The sequence below is a fragment of the Synchiropus splendidus genome, chromosome 1 (genome assembly GCF_027744825.2).
Source record: "Synchiropus splendidus isolate RoL2022-P1 chromosome 1, RoL_Sspl_1.0, whole genome shotgun sequence".
In the NCBI taxonomy this organism is placed as follows: domain Eukaryota; kingdom Metazoa; phylum Chordata; class Actinopteri; order Syngnathiformes; family Callionymidae; genus Synchiropus; species Synchiropus splendidus.
Window position 1 is genome coordinate 41,508,137 of NC_071334.1, and position 26,546 is coordinate 41,534,682.

At 42.7% G+C, this 26,546-nt stretch overlaps 3 protein-coding genes across 4 annotated transcripts; 2 read left to right on the forward strand and 1 right to left on the reverse strand.

Moving 5' to 3' along the window:
* The first annotated feature begins 427 nt into the window (after positions 1–427).
* Positions 428–14,603, forward strand: LOC128759223 (collagen alpha-1(VIII) chain-like). Its single transcript, XM_053866019.1, has 3 exons — positions 428–500; positions 11,469–11,733; positions 11,829–14,603. Exons 2-3 carry the CDS (start codon positions 11,472–11,474, stop codon positions 13,778–13,780), a joined length of 2,214 nt encoding a protein of 737 aa, XP_053721994.1. The 5' UTR covers positions 428–500; positions 11,469–11,471; the 3' UTR covers positions 13,781–14,603.
* A 279-nt stretch (positions 14,604–14,882) lies between these two features.
* Positions 14,883–19,054, forward strand: LOC128759489 (protein jagunal homolog 1-B). 2 transcript variants are annotated; one of them, XM_053866494.1, is made up of 5 exons: positions 14,939–15,009; positions 15,341–15,443; positions 16,553–16,657; positions 16,834–16,901; positions 18,437–19,054. In XM_053866494.1, exons 3-5 carry the CDS (start codon positions 16,569–16,571, stop codon positions 18,829–18,831), a joined length of 552 nt encoding a protein of 183 aa, XP_053722469.1. In that variant the 5' UTR covers positions 14,939–15,009; positions 15,341–15,443; positions 16,553–16,568; the 3' UTR covers positions 18,832–19,054. The 2 variants fall into 2 exon arrangements, with proteins under 2 accessions (XP_053722463.1, XP_053722469.1); XM_053866488.1 differs by lacking the exon at positions 15,341–15,443 and having other exon boundaries at positions 14,883–15,009; positions 18,437–19,053.
* Positions 19,055–19,622: 568 nt separating this feature from the next.
* nfkbiz (nuclear factor of kappa light polypeptide gene enhancer in B-cells inhibitor, zeta) lies at positions 19,623–25,404 on the reverse strand. The gene is made up of 10 exons (XM_053866233.1): positions 25,205–25,404; positions 25,082–25,126; positions 23,905–24,167; positions 22,922–23,027; positions 22,710–22,856; positions 22,512–22,575; positions 22,279–22,448; positions 21,264–21,371; positions 19,972–20,139; positions 19,623–19,898 (listed from the first exon to the last, which is right to left on the reverse strand). The coding sequence occupies exons 1-10, from the start codon at positions 25,259–25,261 to the stop codon at positions 19,866–19,868; spliced, it is 1,161 nt and encodes a 386-aa protein (XP_053722208.1). The 5' UTR covers positions 25,262–25,404; the 3' UTR covers positions 19,623–19,865.
* Positions 25,405–26,546: the final 1,142 nt, after the last annotated feature.

Sequence of the window (26,546 nt, forward strand, 5' to 3'; positions counted from 1 at the left end):
TAGGAAATGAGAACTATCACAACCATAACACATTAAGTGGCATATTATGTTTGCTCAAATGCTGTAATTTTCTGTTTTAATCTTGTGTTGCATTTCTCAGGGCCATTAGATTCTCCTCAGCATTGTGCTCACTCAACAAGTCTTTCAGTAAATTTAAGGACCCATGCTGTATCTACTGTAATTCATCAGACAAGGGCAACCAGCTTCATCCATTTGTGGTCTAGTTCTAATGCAGAGGACTGAAAGTTGAATCACTGAAACCATTTTGTTTCCACAACAATGGAATGTGTTGCAAGAACACAGCTTCCAATTTGCAGTCTTCTGCCTTGTACGGCCATTTTTTCTTTTCCCTTGATTCACCCCTCCTGGTCTCCTCTGCTCCAGCAGCTCCACCCACCCGTTGATACAAGCCAAACCCTCACCAGAGAAGCTGCTTCCTTCACACACTGCGCACACGTCTGTTGATACTTCCACCCTGCAGCAGCAACGCACACTCTAAGGTAGGAAATGCATCATTGCTGGTGCAGCATGTTGTTCTGTTTCCTTACAAACTTTCTGGTTGCAGTTCCTTTTTTTCCTGCAACAAATCTTTCTGCTGTCAGAGACTAACAAATAAATGAACATTTGAAGTAGATTGATCCGGTGCTAGAGTTGATTCCAAGCAATAACTTTTTTTAAGGAATGTAGTACAAAAGCAGGAGGAAAAAGACGAAAGGTTCTCACGCAGAGTCTCTGTGTGTTTAGAGCCGGGAGAGTCTCCTTTGTGTTACATGTGTGAATCACTGATGGAGTCAGATTTCTTTCATGTAACCAAACTTGGCCAGTTGTGCACATATTTCTTATATAACTCAAAACCAAAAGTTCCATTGTGTTTTTTTATATTCCCAGTTAAAGGTTAGAGATATTTCGCAGTAAACTTTAATGAAATTCCAGGTGAAGTGATGTGCACCTGCCAGGACAGATTCAGGGAATCCTTGCTTCACAGCCAGAGCAGATTCATCACAATGATAAACCCTCACTGGTTGAATGTTCTCCAAAAATCCCCTCCTTAAGAGTGTTTTCATAGCCGTTGCACCCAGAGGAAGCCAACTCTCTCCAAGCTTCAAGCTGATGGTCGGATGACCTGAGACGATAAGATTCCTATTTATTCACCGTGAGCTATGATAGATCCAATCATCCCCATCTGTTTCCAACTGAATTGCCATTTAAGCCAGGAGTCATGACTGCAGAGAGGAAGCCTCTAATTAGTGGAAAATGTGGTGAAAGGAATGAATTTACAAGGAGTCATATTATAAGCGGACTCCTTAAGATTCGGTAAATTCTATATGCTCTTTTTCTTACTGTTATGAATGATGATTAAACCTTCAAACGTCTTTCTCATCAGCTGCTTGCTATTGAAGCTGAAAGATTCTGCAGTGTCAGCAGGTCTTATTACAGGCAGTTTGTACTGAGTACTTGCATTTGTTTTTTATGGTCACCTCTATTATTATTTTGCACTAGACTACCTGGACGTAGTTGGGACATGGGGCCACATGCAGCCCTTCGATTATATTTAGGTCGATTATCTGTTGAACTAATCATATATGGATGTGCTCACAAATACAACATATTATATATAACAGCTATCTACGATTTTTGAACTTGCGTTTCCGGGGGAAATCTAAATGTAACTAGTTGAAGTTCTTCGCGTAGGACAAGGGCTGTCAATATTTGTCAGTGTTTAATTTAATGAATCAGACAAAAGTTAAATTAACTCGTGATGAATGGCAAATGAATCTTACAGTACATTTAGCATCTTTTCTAAATAAACCTTCAAGAACGATGCCATCAACACCAGGGTGGCCAATATTGTTTCCAATGTTCTGCTGTTAACATGTTGTGCCTCTGAGGTTATTCTAAAAAAAGGTTCTTGACAGTATCTGTTATGGAGTGAACAATAGTTTGCGTGAGGAAAGCATCGTTGGCCACTCTGGTGTCAGGAACATCTTCCATTACGTTACATTTAGAACAGATACAGATGAGCGAATAATTGACCATTAATCATGAGTTAACTTAGATTTAATATGATTAATTAAGATGAAAATTTTATTCTATTGACTAATTATGACTTGGTCAGCTCATTGCTCCATTTATGCTCCTGAACGAAAATATGTTCTTGATTGATTGATTTGAAATTCATTATTTTACATAACATTACATGCCTTTGAATGAAGGGCATTTGTATCAGATAACATGTTTTGTCCATAGATTTATATTTAAATAGAAGGCATTAATAGTGAACTCATATAGAGTTGGTAACAATGCCTTTGTTTTTATAATCCCATGGCAAAAACGTTTTTGTCTTTTTTTGCATTTTACATAATTTAAAGGTTTGTTTTTTCTGAAAGTGGGACAAAAGTGTCTAATTAATTAGAGGTTTTTAATTAATTAATCACAATTATTCATGAATACCTTTTTCATGTATAATGCCAGGATGATCACTTTTAAGTTCAATCCAAACAAAAAGGCTCAAACATCGCGGGGGAAGTGTTGGGGAACTGTTTTTTTGTCACCAAAGTTCGTCAGCATTTCTAATCTAATTTCCTCCACCACGGTTGTGTTCTAGCTACGACATCACATAGCGATGTTCCGGGAAAACGTTTATATGTAATTTATCTGTGCCATTTCTGTCAATTTATGGTATAATCGATCTGTTCATTAAAAGTCTGAGCCCTGTTTTTTTTACCCATCGTATTGGGGACTTTTGCATCATCCTCTCTGTTTTCTGGCTGGATAGATATTTGAGGCAGTCGTTGTGGCTCCTTACAAAATGTAATTGTCCTCTCCTGTATCAACACATTTTAACTAAAAGTACCAAAGTACCATTTCCCTCAGCTTCAATGTTGTCTCTTGCTAAGTAATCGTTCTCTACACTTGTAAGTTTCTCATAGCTATCATGGTCAACTGAACGAGAGCTTACTCTCTTCTGTTGCAGTCTACTACAGCAACACTTGTAATTGTTTTGTCTTCAACTCCCATGGCAACTTCTCTGAGGTTCGCTGTGATACAAGAGGAGGCTAACCAGCTTTTGACTATTGATGTTTCACTTACTGTACTTGTGTAATTAATTTTTAGTATTTTCCATGTCCACATTTTTCCAACTACACCCAAAATGATGCACCAGCCTCCACCATTTTCTCAACATAACTGTTTATTATTCTCCTTATTTGGGGAGAAAAGAAGGAATTCACTGCAGTGAGTGTGTCTACAAAAGCTGACAGGCTGCAGGGTCAGGGACAGTTTTGCAGATATGCCAGTCCTCTCACACCAAAAAGGTGGAGGATTTAATGTGCGGGTGATAGATCTGCAGCTTCGGCTCAACTGGTTGCCACAACTTTTTAGACCTTTTCATGAAAGAAATTTAAGTTAAAAGTTAATAATAGGCATGTGTAATTTTGCTTAAAATAAACAGGCATTTCAGGATTTCTTGATGAGAAAATGGATAATGCAACATTGTGCGTTTGTTGTCTACAAACAGAAATCTTAGAAGAGAACTGGCTGGAAAGTGTCTGAGCAGGAGGTTTCAGTGAGTCGACATTCGCAGGTTTGCTAATGTCTCTTGACTGAATTTCTTTTCCGACTCACACTCGCTCCCAGTTCTCACCTACCAGACAGGAAGTGTTTATGCAGCGCAGAGGGAATGTGATTCTTGATCCCACAGCTGCAGCCTGTGCTATGAGTCGACAGACGACTATGCACTGTGACCTCGCAGTGCCTCACCAACACTGCACAGTTGTTACACCGATCTGATGCTTTTGTGTGGAGCATCGCATGTCCTCTTGTTAGACTCCTAACAAAGGCATGAGAACAGTCTAGGTCATTCTTTTCTACCGGGTATGTATTTGTGTGGTGCAGCCAACTGGGCTGCGGCGTGTCTCACAGATGACTATGCTGAGGCAGGACATACTGTAGGACACATTAGTCAGTGTGAGGAAGTCAGTCACTATTTTCCAAGATAAACAACCATTGAGGAACAGAGAAAACATCAGAAGCCAGTCTGCAAAAATGTCTTTTTAAAAGCAATTTAAAAGAAGGCTCAGACTCAGCCAGTCTTATTTTCTTGGACAGATTGTTCCAAAGTCAAGGTGCTCTCACAGAAAATGCTTGGTCCATTACACGGTCTCAAAAAACCATGGAAATTATAGCTCCTCTAAATTAAACCTGCAACAACCCTTTAGAAGTGATTGATATTCACGAGCAAATCAAACTCAACATATTCATCTCACTGTATTACAGTATTTATTCATTAAACCATCAAAAACTCTAACCATCTATGTAAAAATAATTTATGTTTTTATTGTATTTGATCATATTTATCCACATATCAGCTTACAATTATTACCAGTTCATTGTTTGTGTGGAAGATAATCCCTTTAGAAACTGTGTGGTAATGTTTAACAAAAATTAAGAAGTGGTTAGAATTACTGTGAGAGTGAAATGATGGTCGAATCTGTCCACATGACCTTTAACATCAGGGCGGAAGTGCTCTAGTAATGAACTGCATGAAGTGCACAGGACTCAGCTCAGTCTCATCTCGTCTCCTTCAACATGGATGTTCTAGTTATGACATCACATTGTGTTGAAACACTGAAAAATCTCTCCTGTGAAAGAATGTTCTTACGCGATTTATCTGTATTAGTTAATTATTTTTCCACAGTTAATTATCAGAATCATGCAAAGGCACACTTATTTCTCTGACAATTTGACTGTTTGCAATTGAAAATTTTGTTTATAGAGGTATATTAATCAACGAAACAAAATCAGCAAGTACAAAACAGTTGTATTACTTTTTGAAATATTGCAATTAAAGAGATGAAATGTTAGGGGGGGTTGCTTTTTGCATTCATGGTCACTTCAGTGTTGGATGGTCAGGGGATGGTCGTTGCTTAGACGTGTGTGACAAATGTTTTAATATTAATGAAACGCAGACGTTAGCGAGTGGACACATGCACATGCAGGGGTGCAGTCTGGACCAACATCGACCTGTCTGCCTCCATATCTGCAAGTCATGTGACTGCTGCCATGTTCAAATGTGACACTCAGATGACTGATGACCTCAGCTTGCCTGTGTCCCATTTCCCACCTGGTTTTTAGTGCCCTCCACTAGAAAGTGCCCTCAGACAACAAAGTGAAGCGATTGACATCCCTAATTGGGACAACACTTCATGACGACGATGACAACACAACGACACGTCGTCACACATAAAGACGACGTGTCGTTGGCTGCCGCGCTGTGTTTTGTTTCTTGCATATCGAGTGTTTGAGACGTTTTGGAAATGGCAGCTCCAACGTTTTTGCAACCTCTTGCATCTGTGCTGATGATCTCACTTGGTTTGGTGAACCAATGCAGAAAAAATGGGCGGAGCCAAAGCAGGCTTCACCACTATGTTGCGGTGATAGATCTGTTAGAGGTATGAGGATGTTAACGTTAGCCTGGATGCTATCCCACTGTTGTTTGTTAAGAAGAAATAAAAACATACTGTTGTACATACATATTGTATGGTTCACGTTGTTGGACAGACAACCACATATTTATACACCCACTGATACACCCACACACACACACACACACATGTAATTTCTTATGTTTTGCAGGTATATTTTTTATTGCCAAGACCCTTTCGCCAGTTATTTTATTTTATAAATTTTTTATTAATTTTATAAATTCATTATTTTGAATTATCCTCAAGGGAACTGGCAAAAGGTCCCCATAAATAGCCCCAAATAGCAAAGGGTCCCTACAAATATAGTTATATATGTTCGCACACACACACGTTTCTATCCTTGCGGGCGCCTCTCATTGCCATAACTTTTTCCCCAGCCTTTCCCCCTAAACCTAATCATCCAAAACACATGGCTAACCTTAACCTTAAGCACTCAGAACCAAACTGAAACCCAGCTATAATGGCCCAATTATTTAGAAGTTTTAACCCTCACGTTGAGGCTTGGACATGAGGGTTTTGGCAAAAATGTCCCCACAAATGTCCTCACAATGAGGTGTTTTTCCAAGAATGTGTCATCACGAGGACAGATAAACAAGTACACTTGTATTTCTGTCATTGTGGGGACATTGTGAGGTTTAATATTGCCAGCATCACTATGCACCACACACATCAAGATTCAGCCTCACCAGATCCTCTAAGATTACAAGTGATAATGCAGTGGCAACATCACAAGCAGATAAAAGCAGTAGCGTACATTTCAATATGAAAGTGCATCAGATGATTTTGTGGCTTTTTTTTCAGAGAAGAATCCATAAAAAAAAAAGAAAAAAAACATCCTAACTATATGACCGGAACACATCTGCTGTTTGATTTAAAAAAAACAGCATTTTTATTGTCATCAACTCAATGAACATTCCCCTGGCTCATTGGAGCGACTGGATGACCTTGGCTGCAGTGTCTTGGAAGGCAAGCTGGGGTCTTCGGGAGGCCGCGGCTGGGAAGCCACGCTGGGGTCCTCGGGAGGCCGCGGCTGGGAAGTCACGCTGGGGTCCTCGGGAGGCCGCGGCTGGGAGTCTTCTGGGGCCTGGACGGGAAGCTCGGGGGAAGAGGCTTGGATGGTGAGCTCGAATTCTGGGGCCTGTACAGGAAGCTTGGGTTAAGCTCGTTTGAGGAAGAGCAGAGGAAGCAAGCGGAGCACTGGATACAGTGCAACACCTTAAAAATAGACCGTAATATTATAATATATAGACGAGTAATATTCTCTATATTACTCACCCTGGTGGCCTGAGTGGCTTGGGCATCCTGCAGACCTTTCACCACTGCTGGGTCCATGTTTCTGGCCTGATCGAACTGTCATAGTTCAAGACGTGGAGCGGGACCCAAGCACAGTGGTGAAAGTCACTGGAGGCATAGAGCGAGTCAAAAATAATATTTTAATGTTTAACAAAAAATAAAACCACAAGTGAAAGCGTCACCGAACCGGGAGAAACAAAGCAAACTCTGAATGTGCAAACGGAGTAACCAAACTAGCAGAAGTCCTTAAACATGAATAAGAGTCCAATGGAAAGCGTCAACGAACTGGGAGAATCAAACAAACTTAAATCTGGAAACGGAGAGACGAAAGCACAATGAATAGATAATCACAAAAGAAACCAGGAAACAGGAGGAAACAAAACACTAACTCAGGCACCAGGGTTTCAGACAAAGTAATCAAAATGAGCTAGCTCGCGCACAGAACGAGAGACCGAACGATAGAGAGCCAATTTACCGCAGGGAACAAGAGGAGGAAGCGTCACCGAACCGGGAGAAAAATGAACTCAAATCACAGGGAACTAGAGGCGTCGGTCACAGGGAACAATATGAGTCGATCTGGCGCACATTGCTGGAGTCCAGGTGCTCTTGTACTCAGGGGTTGATTGGCTCCAGCCGTGTGCCACAGGAACAGGAAGAACGGAGGGAGAAAACAAAACAGGACTCACGGGACAAAATAAGAGTAGAATCATGACACAGATAAGCCAATGAGACCGCTGGGTCCTCATCAGCAGGCTGTCAGCGCGGCTACTGCTTAGCAACACCCGTTGGTCCGAGCGTGACATTCGGAACGCGAAGCAAATTGCAAAGAAGGAAACGTCTGCATCCATTGATGTTTTGGAGTCGGGTGCAGTGTTCATTAGCCACCTGAATCTGAAACTTTTGAAAGCATCCGGAGTAGAAACTTGAATAAATGCTGTGCTCTCTGTCTCAGAGTCCCACTACAAGCCACCAGTATGTAAATATTTCATAGACATAGCAGAGACTCAAGAGATTCACCAATTTTTTTTGCTTCCTTGAACTTGTATTAAAGCAGCTGTTTGCAGTCCTGGAATAGTTGCTTTGGGCTGCACCACAGGTAAATGAGTGTAATTGCAGGCTGTCGTAAAGCAGGGATTCGCTCCCCCCCAATCCAACGTTTGTTTATGAGGAAAGACCGTGACAGTGAAAACTGTAATCACAGAAAGTTATATACACAACACTGTCCAGCTTATACTTGCAAAGGCAACTCCACAAGCATCTATCATTCGACATCAGAGATCGAACTCGGTCATGCAACCAGTGAGGAGAGGCAGGATCCAGCGAGAGGCGGAAGCAGCTGCAAGACGGACAGACCCAGATAATAAAACTTTATTTCGACTGCACATTTCAGAATGAAGCATAGGGGGCAGTTTGAATATTTACTGATTAGTTGACAAGAGACAACAACCCGCTATCTTTTAGTGATGAGAAATAAATCTGTAGATCTCGTCTGCTGGAATGCATGGAATTCTCCGATCACGTCATTGCGATGTTTCTTAAGTGATTCTTCCATGAATACATGCAGAACAACGTCATGCCTGTTGTTTGCAGCGCTGTTGAATGATACAGATGAAGTAGCAGCCTTTTCCTCTGGCTTTATTACATCATGACTCTCGTGTGTTTCAATGAGCAGCAAACAGCGATCAGAGCATGAGCATCAAAACGTCCGTTCACACGTTTATTTAGAGTTGACTATGGACACAGGCGTCAAAGTTACAAACTATTCTTCACCAATCAGTTCCACAACAATCGCCAGGAATGATGAAATATATGGCGCTGGTCGCCTCTCTCAGCACCTCAGAGCAGGTCTGCAGATCAGAGGACTCAACGGCGGCAGCTACAGATAGAACATGAGACATGACAGGTTACACTTGTCCAAGCCAGATGGACCATAATAAATGATAAATGATATGATAAATGCGAGCGGACGTTAGCTGCTAGCAGCTAATGTCGGAGCAAAAACGTTTTGCTGGATATATCTATTCTATACCGTGATAAACTCAATGAAATGACAAACACATTACAGTTCATCTGTTTCACTGCAAACAACAAGAATATATACATTTGTCTCGTGATTTGGCAACACAATAGAGACAGCAGTGAACTGTTGGTTTCACGCTTTCTCATCTTGGACTCCTCACTATGAACTGTTGCTTCTGCCATGGTGTGAATGAATCCAGCTCGCTGCCGAGGTGGCTTTGCCCTTTTGCCGTAATTTTTTTCACAACATGTACACTGACGGTCTCATCATTTTGATGTGATCGGTATCAGTGATTGGTGGTGGTTGCCACCGTTCACTATTATATTTATTTTACATTTACATTTATATTATATTGAACCCTATGGGTTGTGAATGGGATGTAACTTCTCTGCCTGGGTGATTCTTCAGGTGTACAAGGACTGAGGGCAATAACGACAATAATCCTGAGATTTGGTTTGCTTTTTTAAATAATTGACCAAAAAAATGTTAGCAACTTAAACCCCCCCATTAGTCCGGCTTCCCGAATCCTTTGAACTGAAATACCACAGCAGAGTAGGCGACTGTCTAGCATGAAGGTTTGTTTTCTCACTGAGCACCGGGCAGCCGAATGTAATATACATTCAAAGTCTCCTCGTTTAAAAGCACCTTTTAGCAGTGTGGCCATGTGTAAATCATTTCAAGGACAAGAGACACTATGAGATATGGGTCCACGATGGAGGCTGACACAGATATCATCAACGTTCTGAGTGTTTGTTGCTCCATGGTTTGAGCACGATGGGTTTGATCAGATACAGCTTTCTGGAGTCTCAGCGAATTACCGAATTTAGCGGGACTAAACAAAAATTAGCTGCTGGTCACTGGTCAGAAACTAGATCTCTGAGGCACACTTCATGTGTTTTAAGTTAGATCTAACCAAGGAATTTATTTAAAAGAAACAAAGTCAAAGGAAAGTCAGTCAGAAATAGATGGGTTTAAGTCAAGAACTCAAGGTTGTCCAACATCACTGATGTCAAATGAGTTTGGTCGTCCTAAAGCCACGTCTTCTCTACAAACGAAACAAAGCCTAATGAACGCTTTACCCTCCGTTGCCAGGCTTCACAGTCAGGAATCGATAAGTCAGGAATCGATCATTTCTTTATGATTCCAGAGAATCTGACAATTTTTTACCAGTTCTGAATAGGAACTGGTTTTAGATGCCCATCCCTAGGGGTGAGAACTGGTCTGAATGGTTTCATGTTGAAGTGGAATGACTTTAAAGGGTACCTATACTTTTCACTCTTTTAAGTTTTCAACAAATTTGGCCAGCAGTTTCCACTAGTCCTCCAGTGCAGCGGTGCTTATGATCAGTGTCCACCAAGTGACATCGCTACATACACGATGGAACTAGAAGCAACTAGAAGAGCTGCTATTTGAAGTGAACTATTGGAGCTGGCTGATGTTGTTCTGATTTCTCCTACAGTCGCTCGTTGTTGGTCAAAATGTATGTATGCACTGAGCCAATTGGGGTGGCAGAATTACGCACAGGAGAGAGAGAAAAGAGAGAAGAAGAGAATCGTTGCAGCACAGGTTTCAGACTACATTACACACAGACTACACGCTAGTCAGGTGAGGGAATTAACTAGGTAGTCAGTGAAAGACACCTTCTTCATTTTACCCTGATCCACACAGGCTCACTGTTCCATGATGAGCAGTCACAGAATATGGTGGCCGCAAGTGGACAAAATCCAGTTGCACTTCTTCATGAGCCTTATCAACCAGTTATATATTAGTGGTGGGACTTTCAAGTTAATTACGATTAATTAATTACAACAAAAATGCATCACAAATTTTAATTTAATTTAATTTAATTTAATTTAGCCGTTTGCTCTCAAGACAACATGGAACGTTGTCTTAACGTAAGTGCACAAGTTCCTGATCCACCCATCACACTGATGCACAAGACACCTTGAGCAGCTGGGATCATATCAACAATAATTTCACGCATGCTTCATTCCCCAATGTGAATTATTCAAATTGGAAATATATATATATTTTTAAACATTATTATTAACTATTACAGCACCACAACCGACAGACAGATCGCTCACAGTGTATACCACCTGCAGGTGACTGCTCAGAGAGTATTTGTGTTTGCTCAGACACATTAAAAATTAGAGGGAACATTGGCTGAGACGTGTATTTGGTCTTAAGAGCAGCAACAGCAGTCTCATAAGGTAAGAAGTTGCAAAAGGAACAAGAATGCCCATAGTCCTCTGGCCTAAGAGTGGATACTGCCTCTCTACACTCAGCCAGAATTCACTCAGTGTCTGTGATGAGAACCTCAGTCAGGTATCATAGTCAGCAGTGTAAACAAATTCACGCAGGTTCTTCTTTCACAATCAGTGAAATTATCTTGAAACAAATTCTAAATGAGGCAGTGAGCAGAGCAGAGACTTCACAAAGGATGTGATATGTGTTCTCTTTCAGGTCTTCATTTCGTCATTTTCTTTTTCCGGAGAAATGAACGTTAGTCCAGTAGATGAGGGACATTTGCTCTTGAAAAAAAAAAAGGGTTGCATGCATGTAATATTTTTGAATAGTACTTCAATCTTGTTCTAGTTATTGGATGAAGACACTTAGACCTGTTACACAAAAACATGTTTGGCTCCATTATCTTTTTTCTCTTTCTGCAGACAATGCTGGTGCCATCTCTTCCAGGATTTTGTTTGCTGGTGACATTGTTCCAGCTGGCCTACAGTGGGGCATACTATGGGCAAAACAAGCCACCACCTCAACCTCAGCCCATCCCACAGTTCAATGATGGCCCGCCTCAGCAACAGTTTTTGGGGAATGATATGCCACACTTACCCAAAAGCCAGGGAATACCATTCCCATATCAATTTGGGAAGGATCTTCCTCAGCTGCTGGGACAAGGAAAGCTACAAAGGGGAGGGAAAGGTCAGCAGAACAGAAGATCAGAACCTTATATACTTCTGAGTTAATGCCAATGATGTTATTGGATTTAAATTTTGACTGTTTCTCTCTGTTTGAAGGTCAGACATTCATGAGGGGCCAAAAAGGCCCACCCCCAGTTGGTCCAGTTGGTGAGGGTCTCAGAGAGGGACCGCAAGGAATTCAGGGACCACCAGGGTCACAAGGACCTCCAGGACCACAGGGCCCACCAGGCTTCCCTGGTCAAGGAATGCCAGGCCAACCTGGAAAGCCAGGGCAGCCAGGTCCTCAGGGATACCCAGGAATAGGAAAACCTGGAATTCCAGGACTACCAGGAAAACCAGGAAGCCCTGGATTACCAGGATTAAAAGGCGACCTTGGGCTCAGTGGTGCTGCTGGACCAACAGGTCTTTCCGGGCCCCCCGGGTTACCAGGACCACCCGGTCTACCAGGGATTTCAAAAACAGGGGGTCAAGGTTTGCCAGGGCAAGCTGGAATTGTTGGGGAGCCTGGACCGAAAGGCGCACCAGGACTCCCTGGTCCCACTGGCCCCAAAGGAGACAAAGGAGTAGGTCTTCCAGGATTTCCAGGTTCAAAGGGACCTAATGGGCCACCTGGTCCACCTGGACAAATTGGTATGCCTGGAATTGGAAAACCAGGTCTTAATGGTTCTCCTGGCCCGCCAGGAATACCTGGAAAAGCTGGTGATCCGGGAGAAATTGGTCCTGCTGGGCCACCTGGGGAGAGAGGCAAACCAGGATCACCAGGCCTACCAGGTCTTGGAAAACCTGGGAAAGATGGCTTAACTGGACAACCAGGACAGCCTGGAGGGAAGGGTGCCCCAGGACTCCCTGGTTTACCCGGTGGCCCTGGTGCACTAGGCTACGGGAAACCAGGGTTTCCTGGGCCTAAGGGTCAGAAGGGATATGATGGTGTGCCAGGATCTTCTGGTCCTAAAGGAGATAAAGGTGATGCAGGCCTGCCAGGGGTCACTGGAGTACTTGGTCGTGGTGGCATTCCTGGTCCACCAGGCCTAACTGGGCCTCCAGGTAGCATAGGCTTCCCTGGGCAAAAGGGAGAGGATGGTTTTATGGGCCCTAAAGGCAGTCCAGGAATGAAGGGTGATTTAGGGCCAGCTGGCGTCCCTGGACCACCAGGTTCTTTTGGTGAAGCTGGACAACCAGGATTCAGGGGTCTTCAAGGTCCAATAGGTCCAAAGGGAGAACCAGGTAGCCATGGATTCCCAGGTAATCCTGGTGCTACAGGTTTACCTGGGCCAAGAGGAGAGGGAGGGCAGGCTGGGGTGAAGGGTCACCAGGGCCCACAAGGAATTCCAGGACTTCCTGGAGCAGGTGGCCCAATTGGACCGCCTGGATTTCCTGGGCAAAAAGGGGAGATAGGCCCACCGGGTAAACCTGGGTACCCTGGGGAGGGAAAATCTGGACCAACTGGTCCCATTGGTCCACAAGGCAACCAAGGCTTGAGTGGGCCTCCCGGACTTCCTGGACAACCAGGATTACCAGGACCCCCTGGGCCTCCAGGATCACCAGCAGTCTCTCCTGACCTTGGTCAAATCCTCCCGGCAACTGGACAATACACCAACCAGAAATTTCAATACAGCAAGCCAAACATTGGAGGGGACTTTGGGGGAAATGCAGAGATGGTGGCATTCACAGCTAAACTCACAAACGCATTCCCTCTTTTTGGTTCTCCTGTAATTTTTGACAAAGTGTTGCACAACAGCAACCAAGACTACAACCTACATAGTGGTGTTTTCACATGCAGTATGCCAGGCATTTATTACTTTGCATACAATATCCACTGCAAAGGGAGCAATGTGTGGGTGGCTCTCATGAAGAACAACAAACCTGTCATGTACACTTATGACGAGTGCACCAAAGGCTTGTTGGACCAGGCTTCAGGGAGTGCAGTGCTCCCTTTACGCTATGGTGAGACTGTCCATATAGAGCTGCCTTCTGACCAGGCAGCAGGACTTAATGCTGATCAGTATTTCCACTCAACTTTCTCTGGATTCTTGCTGTACCCCTTTTGAACTTCTCATTGGGAAGTGCACTGTCCTTTACACCATCAGATCCACAATGTGTACACCGCAACTTGGGATCCATATTAATTCACATCTGTACTGCATCATTTACATCACAACTGTACCAACACTATAACAACATTTATGAAATGACAAATTCAGTGGTACATTTCTGATGAGCAATCTAACTAATCAGTCATTCTTCTGACTCAAAAGCAGATGTTTAAAACATTTATGGCTGGATGATAGTTAATACAACAGTAGTTCATAACAATAGTTACAATAGTAAATACAACATACATACATACCTTTATTTAATTTCTGTTTGGTTCACAACAATAAACTGGCACCTGTGTCCTCAATGCATTTATTTACTGGTTACTTTGTCTTGCGTTGTTGCTTTTCCATACCTCCAGAAATTGCACTTTCTGTAACAAAAGCTGTGTGCATGAATTTGACAAGATCATAGACATAATTTTTAGATTTCAAATCTGCCATTTTGGTATCTGCCGCAGTTACAGTTCATGATTTTTCTATGTTTCTTTTTAACTTATTTATTTTGAATGCTGTTCTCCTTGGTCTTTCCAAACCCCATCTCCTGTTTCCTGCTGAAATACAGGGATTGGACAAAATAATGGATAATGCAATGTACAGGGGTTTTGTCCAACCCCTGTACATTGCCATTATGCCGTGTTTCTTCTTTGTCAGTGTTCTGTTACTCTGTGTTCTGTGGATGAAAAACCTGAATGAAATCCTGTTTGCCTTTTGTACAGACAATTGTACATATGAACCGTACCTTTGATAAAACACAATGTCAAAGCTTTTGATTACATAAAAATATAAACATGACACATGCTTGTGGCTGTTTTTGACTTTAAGTCGAACATGCAAATCATGATAGTGTGTTATTCGCGATTTCAAGAAGACACTTTAGACAGCATCGTTTAATGGCCAAAGACAGAGATAAATTTTATTTAAATCAGTACTGGAAACACGAGAAAAGTTAACTGACAAGCATAATAGTCTATCTTATAAAATACACGTCTGCCTGATAGACAAGAGGTGGCGGTAGTATGGGAATCACACTGCGCTACAACGAAAACAAAGAAGAAGAAGCTCCAACCAATCAGGATAGACGACGTCACAACTTCCCTCTGCTGCTGTGTGTTCACTTGCGCTTGATAGCAGCCTCGTCAGATAGTGTGTTTCGGAACTTGATGGTCATCCGCATATAATACGTAAGTAATTTATGTTCTTTTGTGGCATCAATATAATGTATTTTTGATGATTTGTTGACGAGTGAGTTTAGAAAATAAAATCGTTGTAGCAATTAGCTCGCATTAGCTTCCATGACTCGAGAAAAACTGTAGCCGAAATAGATATTTCAGTACTATAGAAGAAATGTGCATTGGGATTGTAGGCGTATCGTAACGATTTTAAACAGGTCGTATTATGTGCTCTTAAGATGTTCTCGTTTACTTCCCGTTCTCGCTTAAATCCAACTACTGTTAAATGAACAGAATAGTATAGTGACGGAATAGTCTGTGTTTATTTGATGTGTTTCGTCAGAATGACGGGGTGAAATATCAAATGAAGTCAGATGGGTGGATAAGCACTTGACGAGTGAGATGTGGAGGATAAGGCAGACTGAAGGACACCATTAATGAGGCAGGTACGTGGTGTAGGTGTCACCTCCAGGAAGCTCATCCGCTAGAGAAGCGATCGATTTGGTTATTTTTTTAAATACAGTCTTGAGCTTGATCAGTGTGGTTACATTTGTTTGCGGGTGCACTTAATGACAGCATTCCACACTAGTAGTTTGTCTGAGGATTCGCTAACGTTCTGCTCATGAAGCATGCTGAGCAGGAAAAAAAGGACGCAACTAAGGGCTGTTGTGATCGTCCACTCGTCGACTACCTTAACAATGAGTCAACTAGTCCACCTGCGACATATCCAGGCTGACGACCCTGCCAGCATGTTTGTAGTGTCGTGTGTGTCAATTGATGCAGAGACTTCTATTATGTTAAATGTTGTTGACAATAATATTGTTTATCGACAGTAATTTGCGGGGCAATTAAATGACCAGCAAAATTTGTTATCATGACAGGCCGAGTGAATGGTGTGTGTCCTTTGATGTGTTGTGCACTTTTTTGAACATTTTGAGTAGCATTGGTCCCATAGCGATTTCTCAGTATTAAGGATTGTGTTATGAGAACAATAATGTCAATGATGGAAGCCGGCTTCCCCTCCATGTTGCGGTGATAGATCTGTTAGAGGTATGAGGATGCTAATGTTAGCCTGGATGCTAGCCCACTGTTGTTTGTTAAGAAGAAATAAAAACATACTGTTGAACATACATGTTGTATGGTTCATGTTGTCGGACACAGTAGACCATTTGTGTCGCTAATGTGTGATACGAGAGAAAGTAAACAAACGGAGGAGTAGTCCCTTATTCATAAAATGTCCCTGTTGTCCTGTGCAACATTGTTTTTTTTTGCCCAACGACCACCATAGCAATTGTCAGCGTTGTCAGGTCGTCAACACAAGTGATTCACAGACTTAACATGCCGCACTGGACTGTCAAAATCAATAGAATCTCCATTCTTCAGACAATGCAGTTCCAGTTAGTTATCGTTTTAGGGAAAACTTTTATTTTAATTTCAGTTAACACATGATTTACAATTGTAGTTTTTATTTTTTTTAAGTTAGTTTTTGTTAACTAGAATAACTTTGTAAACTGCAAGGTGTCATTGTATTTATTTTGGATTCTGTTCCATTCAGCTTGTAGATCTTGAGGATGGCATCGAAAGACGGACCCCGAGCTTCAGGCACTGATGGCAGCGACTTTCAGCACAGAGAGCGGGTGGCATCTCACTACCAGATGAGGTGAGTTGATGTTCTGCCTCTGTGGCATCTCATATGAAGTAGTTTTATTCTAATTATTTTAGTACTGAACTGACTATCACCAGTTTACAGGGCAAATTCCCACTGTAAGAATATAACTCAGGGCCTTTTGTTACGTCTCTCTTACGTTTTTTTTTTTTTGTTTTGTTTTTTTGCAGCGTTGCTTTGAAACGTGAAGTCCGCAAACTCAACATTGTCCACCTGGTGGTATGGTTCTTGATTGCTGCTCAGGTAATGATTTGTTCTTAGCTTTTATTCATGCAAGGATATTGGCTGCACTTACTAGCTCAGTGGTGCTAGGTCTTTCATTCAAAGTCTCAAACCTTCAACCACTTGAACCACTTGAACCACAGTCGCAGAGTAAAAAATTTGAGGCGCCCATTACCGTATTTTCCGGACTATAAGCCGCTACTTTTTTCTCGTCTGAACCCTGCGGCTTATAAAACGATGCGGCTAATATATGGATTTTTACAGGGATATTCCAATCAATCAGCCACCAATTATGAAAGGCTGAACTCGTTGTGATCTGTGAATGCCAACCACTGCCTGTCATTGCCGGTCACAAAATCCGATCACATGTGACAGCAGCCGTTCTGATGAGGCACCGCCCGCGGTTTGTGATGCGTCCGCTCCTCCCTCCCGACTTGCAACTCGCTTGGCAACGGCGTGTCTAATGCGGAAGCTTTTTTCAGACTGTCATGTCAAGTTTGCATCCTGCAGCACATGCACGTTAAAAGGCGTCAACGCCACAAATTCAATACGATATTTAAAACACCAGCACTTGACGGAGCACAGAGAGTTTTCTGGTGCTCATGAAAGTGAAACTGCAGGAACCAGCGGTCACTCGTGGACACTCGCCGGTCTGAGCGTGACGTTCAGAACGCGAATCATATTGCCTGAGAAATATGATTCTCAGGCAATATGATTAATAATTTCACAATATGATTAATAATTTCACAGCGCCAGATGAGCAGCCTTTCTCAGGTGTCGTTTTAAGACTGAATCAACCGTGCCCGAATCCGCTGCAGTCTTGTGTGTGTCAGATGCGCGTTCGCGGTATCTGAAACTTTTGCAACCGTCCAGAGTGAGGACTTTCATGAAAGAGGTTGAAGATAGCTGCTTCAGCTGAGTGCTCTCCCTGTCTCTCGGAGCATCCCGAGTTTTTAGAGTCTAATGAGCATGCTCTTTGCTGGCAAAAATATTGAGCTTCGTCACATCAAACCGATGACATCACGGGCGTTTTATTTACCTTTAAAGCGTTATCGCCCGCGTGTCCGCAGCTCTGCTAACAGAGACGATCTGCTGGAGGTTGAAAACAGCGCTTTCTGAACACTTTAAATGTAAATAAGATGTGAGGAGTTCATGACTGGAGTTCAGAACATTGGCAAGATTGTTTCATGAGTCAGTCTCGACACTGCACCCCGTTTTCAAAACTAGTACTAGAGGATCGCTAGAAGTGATTCTCATGCATTTTCTGTGGCGCAGACACCAACGGTGCACCCGCCGCGGCTTATAGACTGGTGCGGCTTATATGTGAAAAAAATCCATTTTCCTTCTTAGATTTGGTGGGTGCGGCTAATATTCCGGTGCGCTCTGTAGTCCGGAAAATACGGTACTACAGACATTTAACGAAAAAAAAAAAAACAGAAGTTGTGTTAACGTTATTTCAAGAAAGTCACAAAACAAGAATAAGTCAATGTAATGCTAGGACCAGCTAGCATTAGTTATTGATATGATTGATCAAAATTATTTTTTTGTTACCTCAGGTTGTCGTGAGTCAGCTGAGTCTGGTGTCCCACAAGACAGTGGCGTCTCCGTACCGATGGGAATACCCCTACCTACTCAGCATAGCTCCCACCATCTTCAGCTTTCTGGCCTTGCCCCGGAACAACATCAGCTACCTGGTCATCTCTATGATCAGCGCCGGACTTTTCTGCGTGGCCCCACTGATATACGGAGCCATTGAGATGATGCCTGCGGCCCAGCAGCTCTATCGGCACGGCAAAGCTTACAGATTCATATTCGGTTTCACTGCCGTCTCAGTGCTGTACCTGGTGATCGTCATCTCAGTGCAGGTTCACGCCTGGCAGATCTACTACAGCAAGAAGCTGCTGGACCAGTGGTTCACCAGCACACAGGATAAGAAGAAGAAATAAGGAGGCAGAGGATGAACTTGGACTTAGAATCTCAGTCACTGAGACTTGGTGGCTTTCTCTGTATTTATATAGTTGACAGGCACCAATGTTAATGCCTCCTCTCTCACATCCAGCTGAATTGTCCGGCGATGGCTAAACGTGTCGCTCTGTCTTCAGTGAATGAGATGACTATTTTCAACAGCTGCTGTTTTTGATCATTAAATTTACATATAATGTTGTGTGTTACTCATGATTTAAGTCTGCAAGGCTCCACTGAAGTGATGTGGATGAAGAGTAGCATTCATCCCCATCTCCCTCTGCTTGGGTGTCCTCCTTTATATCACAGCCCTGTTACTCATTTCGTAACAAACATGCCTGTTTTTTGAAATCCAAACAGTTTTTTCACTTGAACACCTCATTGTCCATATTTACCTTGAACGTATGGGCCGTTGAAAATACAATCCACTAGATGGCACACTTGCGCAACAATATGTCTAGACGCAAACCTTTTTCTCCTCCTTTTTATCCATCATAAAAATGATGCCTCTTTGCATGAATAACTAACTAAAGAAAAGAGATGAAGGACTAAAAAACAACTGTCTGTGTGTTTAGCATTTCTAACATGCACTGAACGCAGTACGGCCAAAAAGAAAAGTCGTCCAATTCTGGAATGACTGGAAAGCTTCGAACCATTGTATTGAAAAAATACTAGCTACAGTCCTCATATTAAAATGTTTATTATCCTATAAAAATGATTAAAGCCGTTTAGTAAACTTGATCTGGTTCTAAAAAGCAGGGGAAAAAATCACATAAGTAACCAGTTTATTCAAAAGCAAACATGTTATCGCACTATCATCACACACAAAACAATCAGGTTGATAACAAAAGCAAACATTCTTCTTATTATATACACACACACACACATATATGTATATATATATATATATATGCTATCATTACATGGTAATGAACTAGCGTTTCAGTGAAACCACCTAGAATTTGCCTAATGTGGACAAATCATGACGTTAAAATGGACTGTCTGACTGACAGTGTTCTCACAGACTCTTCCCCTTCAAGGTTTTCCACACCTGAAACCACACCAGCATCAGTAAGCTACCGCATGATCCAGCCTGCCGTGGAGCAGGAAGTGTGTGGCCTCACCTTCACTCCGGTGGGTCCTGCGGGCACCAGCTGGGACGGTTGCTCCTTCTCAAAGTTCCTGATACTTGGGTCTGCTCCTTTTCTCAGCAGTAGCTTGACAGCAGCCAGCTGATCTCTGTTGCCGTCCAGGGAGCTAGCCAGGTGCAGCGACGTGTTGCCACTGAAGGTCTGAAACACAATTACAACTCATGTGGTCCATGTTAATGTGACACTCATTTGTGTTTTTTTTTTAAACACATTTACAGTATGAACATTTACTACTACTGCTTTAACTAGATACACCAAATCAGTGTTTTTCGACCGGTGTGCTGCGGCACACTCGCGTGCCATTCGGTGTGGCGTGGCAAATTATCCAGTTTCACCTCATTTGTCCGAAACATCATGCAAGAGATGATATCAAAACAGTTATTTAACATAAATCAATAAATCATCACGTATATTTGCCGTATTTTAGGCGACATTTTTAAACAAATACAGTCATTGCCAAAAGTCTTGAGAATGACAGAAATATTACATTATTGCCTAAAAACACAGCAATGTACAAAGAATGGTACCAGAACATCCTCCAAGAGCAACTTCTCCCAACCATCCAGGGGCAATTTGGTGATGAAGAATGCCTTTCCAGCATGATGGAGCACCTTTCCATGAAGCAAAGGTCATAACAAAATGGCTTAAGGAGTAAAACATTCACATTTTGGGCGCTTGGCCAGATCTTAATCCCATTGAGAACTTGTGGTCAATCGTCAAGAGGCGGGTGCCCACAAATTCTGACAAACTCCAAGCATTGATTATGCAAGAATGGACGGCCATCAGTCAGGATTTGGTTCAGAAGTTGATCGACAGCATGCCAGGGAGAATTGCAGAGGTCTTGAAAAAGAAGGGCCAACACTGCAAATATTGACCTATTGAATGTAATTAATAAAGGCTTTTGATACTTTGAAATGCTTCTAATTGTATGTCATTATACCAGAGAAACATCTGGCAAACACCCAAAAACCCTGAAGGAACAGACTTTGTGAAAATGTCATATTTGTGTCATTCTCAAAACGGTTGGCAATGACTCTACATTATCAGCAACTTATTCTTACAAACAGTCAAAATATTCATAAGGATTTTCTACAGGACTTTCCACAAAGCGCTTTGGCCAACGTTCCTTTGGTGGTGTGACTCTGGATTTTTTCAACAACAAAGTGTGCCACTGCTTAAGAAAGGTTGAAAAACACTGCTGTACACCAATGCGCACAGAGAGCATCCGGCTGAGATATAGGTTTGAGTTGATGAGGACAGATGACCTGCGCGTTGACCTCAACCGTGGACGTCTGCTCCAGGAACAAACACAGCAGTTCTATGTTGGCTGCCTCAGCAGCCATGTGGAGACTCGTCCGTCCACTTTTCAATTCCTGATGAATGAGGGACAAAATTTAATCAATAAATGACTGAATGCAGAAATGTACTAATACAAACATGAAGAGACATTCATATATATGAGTTAAGCATAGATATATACACTTAAAAATGCATGCCAAAATATTATAATATCATAATATAATATAATACTGTATGAATAAATATTTTCTAAAATGTTTGTGAGAGAGCTCAGTTATCCGGGTCATCACTCAGCAGAGGTTGGAATCAACCAGGCTGGTAATAGTCAAAGAGAACAAGAAGGCGTCGTCTGTTCTGGTGAGCTGGGTTAGAGTTCAGTTCAGTTACTTGTATCAGACATGCTGAATGGGCAGGATGGTAATGGCAGGTGTTCACATGTAGTCGACTTTAAACCAGTGTAGTGGATTGTCAATTGGTCATCTTATGTTAATAGAGATGTGTTTACATGTAAAGGGGCCCCAATGGGCCATTAATGCAAATGCTGATCGTAGCCCAGGTGGCAGATGTTAACAATGTACAGTTGCATGACAGGTCTGTCATGCTAGTGAGGGTGTTCAGGACAGCATTACTGCAATTCCGGTGTAAAAAAAACCACACACACATATATATATATGTTACAAAATTGTGTTTGTAATTTTCACACTGACAACCGCATGAGGGCGCTCTGCTTGCTGCTACCTTACCACTGAAAATGTACTGGTAACTTGAAGGCAACTGAGAAGGACTGAATAAAAATGACATCAAAAAGAAAATCAAATTCTGCAGATTACAAGCTGCAAATAGTGAAATAACAGCAGCAGAAAGAAAGTTTGGAGTGAACAGGAAGCATTTTCTCAAATTTGTGAATCCTCGACACATACAGTAGTTGCTTTTGAGCAGTCCTCATTGCTTTAGGGCTCTTTCTCCAGTCGGAGCTCCTACCTTTGTCACACAGGTGGCGCCCAGGTTCAGGAGAGTCTGAACACACCCTGACAACCTCATTTTCTTCCTCAGCAGCTCCTTCCTATGCCTTGAGCAACTGTTTCCCTGAAGCCTGAGCTGCTTCACCACATGGTTGTGAGACGTGACAGCCACGTGGAGCGGAGTGAGACCTTCAGAGAGGAATTATGAGTCATCATCTATCAGTCTCTGACAAGTGCCTGCTTCAGTTTTACCTTCATAGTTGAGCAGGTCAAGGTCTGCATGTCGACCGAGTCCTGCAAGGGTCTTCCAGATACTCTGTGGAGGTCAACAGGGATCATCACCACATTCTAAAATGGTGTCTGCATCATTTAGTGTGGTAGGAAACTGAGAGGGACATTCCATTGCAATAGTGGGATCAAGGGTTTGTACTCAGTGGCGCCAGTTTCTACCTGGAGGGAGAGAAAGTGTCCTTTTTCAGCGCACACGTGCAGAGGCGTGCGACCCCAGCGGTCGCGCGTGTCCACCTCAGCTCCATGGGTCAGCAGGTCGCTGATGATCAGATGCTGATTGGTGGCAGCAGCACAATGCAGAGCCGTCTGTCAAGCGATGGAACTGCCATGTCACTCACAAGCACTTAGGTGTGTTGGAAAGCAGCAAGTACCAGTCCGTTGTGCTCTCGGGTCTCCAGCAGTCCACGTGCAGCCATCTTCTCTCCCAGCACAAACGCCAGCGCTCGTCGACCTTGTGCCACCGCAATGTGAAGACACCTGCAGTCAGTGATGCCGGGTAACGTGTTATATTCTTATACCACCACTTCTTTCAATGACAAGTAATCTAAGACATTGTTATTTTAAATCCAGGAATCAGATTAAAGTTACTCATCTAAGTTGCAGTGCGTTACTATATATATATATATATATATATATATATATATATATATATATATATATATATATAAATGATTACAGACACCCGCAACGGCTGGAACAGAATGTGGCATCTCACAGCCAAAACTAAACATCACAAGGAAATAACAAAAGCTGCGTAATAGAGCGTCTTGATTGATCCACGCTGCTCTCACAACAAGTTGAACAAAGTGAGAGAGATTACTGACGATTGTAATGAGTGAATTGCAGATCCAGATGTCAGACATGATCAGTCAATATTGTGTATATATATTTCTTCCTGCGCAGATGCGAGATTACACAGTGAAAACAGTGACTATAGAGCAGAGCATTATTCATTTAAGCAAATCTGTCTGTCAATAAACTCAGATGTGTATCAGCCTAATATAGGCGAAAATGTGACTTATTGAACACCTGCACACATTGCAAGTCCGCTGCGCTCCTCCCCAGCACCAGTGTCCTGCAGCTCCCGGCTGCACACCTCAGTGTTCTGGGAGTTTGTGAAGTTGTTTTTGAACTATGTTCTGCGATCAGAACCTTTCCTACCCGGCATTTATCATGTTTGTGTGGGGTCGCGCTGTACACTGCATCTAGACACTTTGTCTTGAAACCATTGTAAATTGAAAAGTAACTACGTTACTCTTTGAGGGAGTAATCAGTAGTCAGATTAAGTAACTGTGGCAACACTGCCTGCAATACTTAAGCCGCTGCTGCTCTCCTTATTGCCATGAGCACTCACGTGTCACCATCCTCATCCTGCACACCGAGCAGCTCCACTGGGACTCTGGCTTGTCTCCAGGCCTCTTGGCAGACTTGCCACTGAAACAAAGTCATGGCTGGTTCTTTAGGAGGTGGCTTGTGTGGGGAGGGCTGGGGAGGCTGAGCACTTTCTGGGAGGGCTGTCAAATTAGACCAGTCAGATTTTGCTCCATCGCAAATGATATCAAAGTCCTGGTCATCCCATTTGGATATCTTGATCAGCTGCCCGTCCAAACAGTCAGCCTGAAAGAGGAGGAGACTTTCAGTCCGGTCGGCCATGACCATGACCTCACCTCGACACACTGCTTGGTCAGTTTTCAAGTGACGTTACTACAGCTTTCTATTCACACAGGTGATCAAGGTGATATGTAGTAAATTCTGTCGCGTAGAGCCAGAATTTTTTTGAAAACATTGAAAACAAAAACAATCAAACACGTTCCCCATTTAAAACTGCCACCCTGCTGTTCCGCCACTCCCATTTATACAGTAGATGTTGGGGATATAATGCAGCAAGCTTAAAAAAGGAATCAACACAAGTGGCTCCAATTCTGCTAACTTGCAAGGCAGACCGTCACAACAATTATTAACATCAATGGACTCAACACCGCAACACACTTGGTTCAGTAACAATATAGTCACGCATACATACCCCATCTTTGTGGGGTCCGCTTTGGGGTCTGCTTTCCCTAGCTTTTCCCCCCTAAACCTAACCATTCAAAACACATAGTTAATCTTAACCAGGATTCTGAATCTCATTGTTTTGAAGTCCTCACCCTCAAATTGAGGTATAACCTTGTGGGGTCCAGTGAAAGGGCTCCAACTCCCACCCCAGGAGAACAAGACCCAAGGACTGGGTGTTGGGCCTGTTGGCGGATTGTATTTGTGATTTAAAGAAATTACAGTAGTTGACTGGTCGTGACAAAAGAGATAAAAACAGACTCCAGCCCAAACAAGACTGAGGCATGACTTAGCATGTTCGCTGTTGATTCTGAGACAAGACCAGGACTATGTGAGTGTGGTCTTGAGACTCGAGCTGTAACACACTTTATTCCAGCAACACAACAGTGGTTTTACATGATGAACGTTTCCATCTAACATTGGTGTTTGAAATGCCACTTTCGCTTGTCAGATAGCATGTACATAGATTCACTATTTACCTGACACGCAGGCGGTCTTTTCATCGCAGCTCTTTCCTCGAAGGGCTGTGGGAAAAACATGTTAGTTCCCTCGCAGTTGCTGAGTAATAAACGTCAATGCTATTCTATAAGAAAAAGACCAACCCTGTTGTGAGCAAACGGAGTGCTGCACACTGTTGTCCCCTCTGCAACCTCCAACATGGTTCAGTTCTTAAACTAAAATTCACCAGAGCAGGAAGTGAAACAGTGAGTTCAGGTTGTAAAATGTCACTGACCACCGTCTCGCTGGTCCAAAGGTGAAGAAACTGTGGACTAGCTGCTCGTCTTCTGGCAGGTCTGCACTACCTGAGTCTGTGCTGGTGTCTGTATACACGCCCCCGCAACTGCAGAATGAGGAACAGATGTAAGATAAACTTCCTGGTTGGCAAGCTTTTAAAAAAAATAAACAACATGCAGACTTATGGTGTTAGTCCCTCACGAGCACAGTTCTCTCAAGAGTTGGTGAAGGTAAAATATGAATCTTGTTTCATGATTTCAGGTTGATCACTTTATTTATTAATTTTTTTATTCCTTATTGATGATCTCTAATCAACAGACGAGCAGTGACATACACGAAAGCTCAAATTCTCTGAAGGGACTAGTTGCACACGGGGATGTCGTGTCTCAACTACATGTTGCATCAATCTTGAAATCTCTGCATAATCTTATAGAGATGTTTCTCCAGTTCACATACAGTTGTGTTCAAAATGATTTCCGCTGGAGTCAAGAAGTTTGACATGTATTTTGGGTCTTGTCTAGAATCAGATCAAGCCTTGTCTGCACTGGGGGCGTTTCTCTTCCTCAGGTACAGGGCACCTTGACGGTGCACGCAAGGTACCATGAACTCAGTTTTCCTACAGGTGTATATGCCATGAGGAGAGCGACAAAGCAGAAGCTTAGGAAATGTTGGAACAAGACCAGACCAAGGATACCTCCTACTCTACCTGAGCAGACAAAAGGCAGGATGATTCTGAAGTGCTCATCGCAAACACCCTACTAAAATAGAATATCAAATGCAACTTGAATTGTGATTCAAGTTGCATTTGATCTGATTATAAACAAGATAAAATAAGAATGTCAAACTTGCTCACATACTACACTGCAGCAAGGGTTGAATAAGATGGAACACAAGTGTACTTGTGAGTAACAAACTAACCCATCGTTTTCCTATGCTGAGAGAATGTCAGGTGTTCCATGGGAAATGATCCTGTGTCACCTCATTTGTCCAGCGACAGAGGTGGACAATAAAATGACATTAAATCGTGAATAATTTGAACGTGGTGATAATCTACCAACGTGAGGAGATCACATGGATTCAGTCACATTCTGTACACTATAGATGTATGATGATTCGATGATTCGTAGATCACTCTCTACAGAGCTGCTCCTGATATGTGGTGCTCCTCTTCCCACACACACTCTCAGAGAAGAGGTCGGTCAAGTGCAC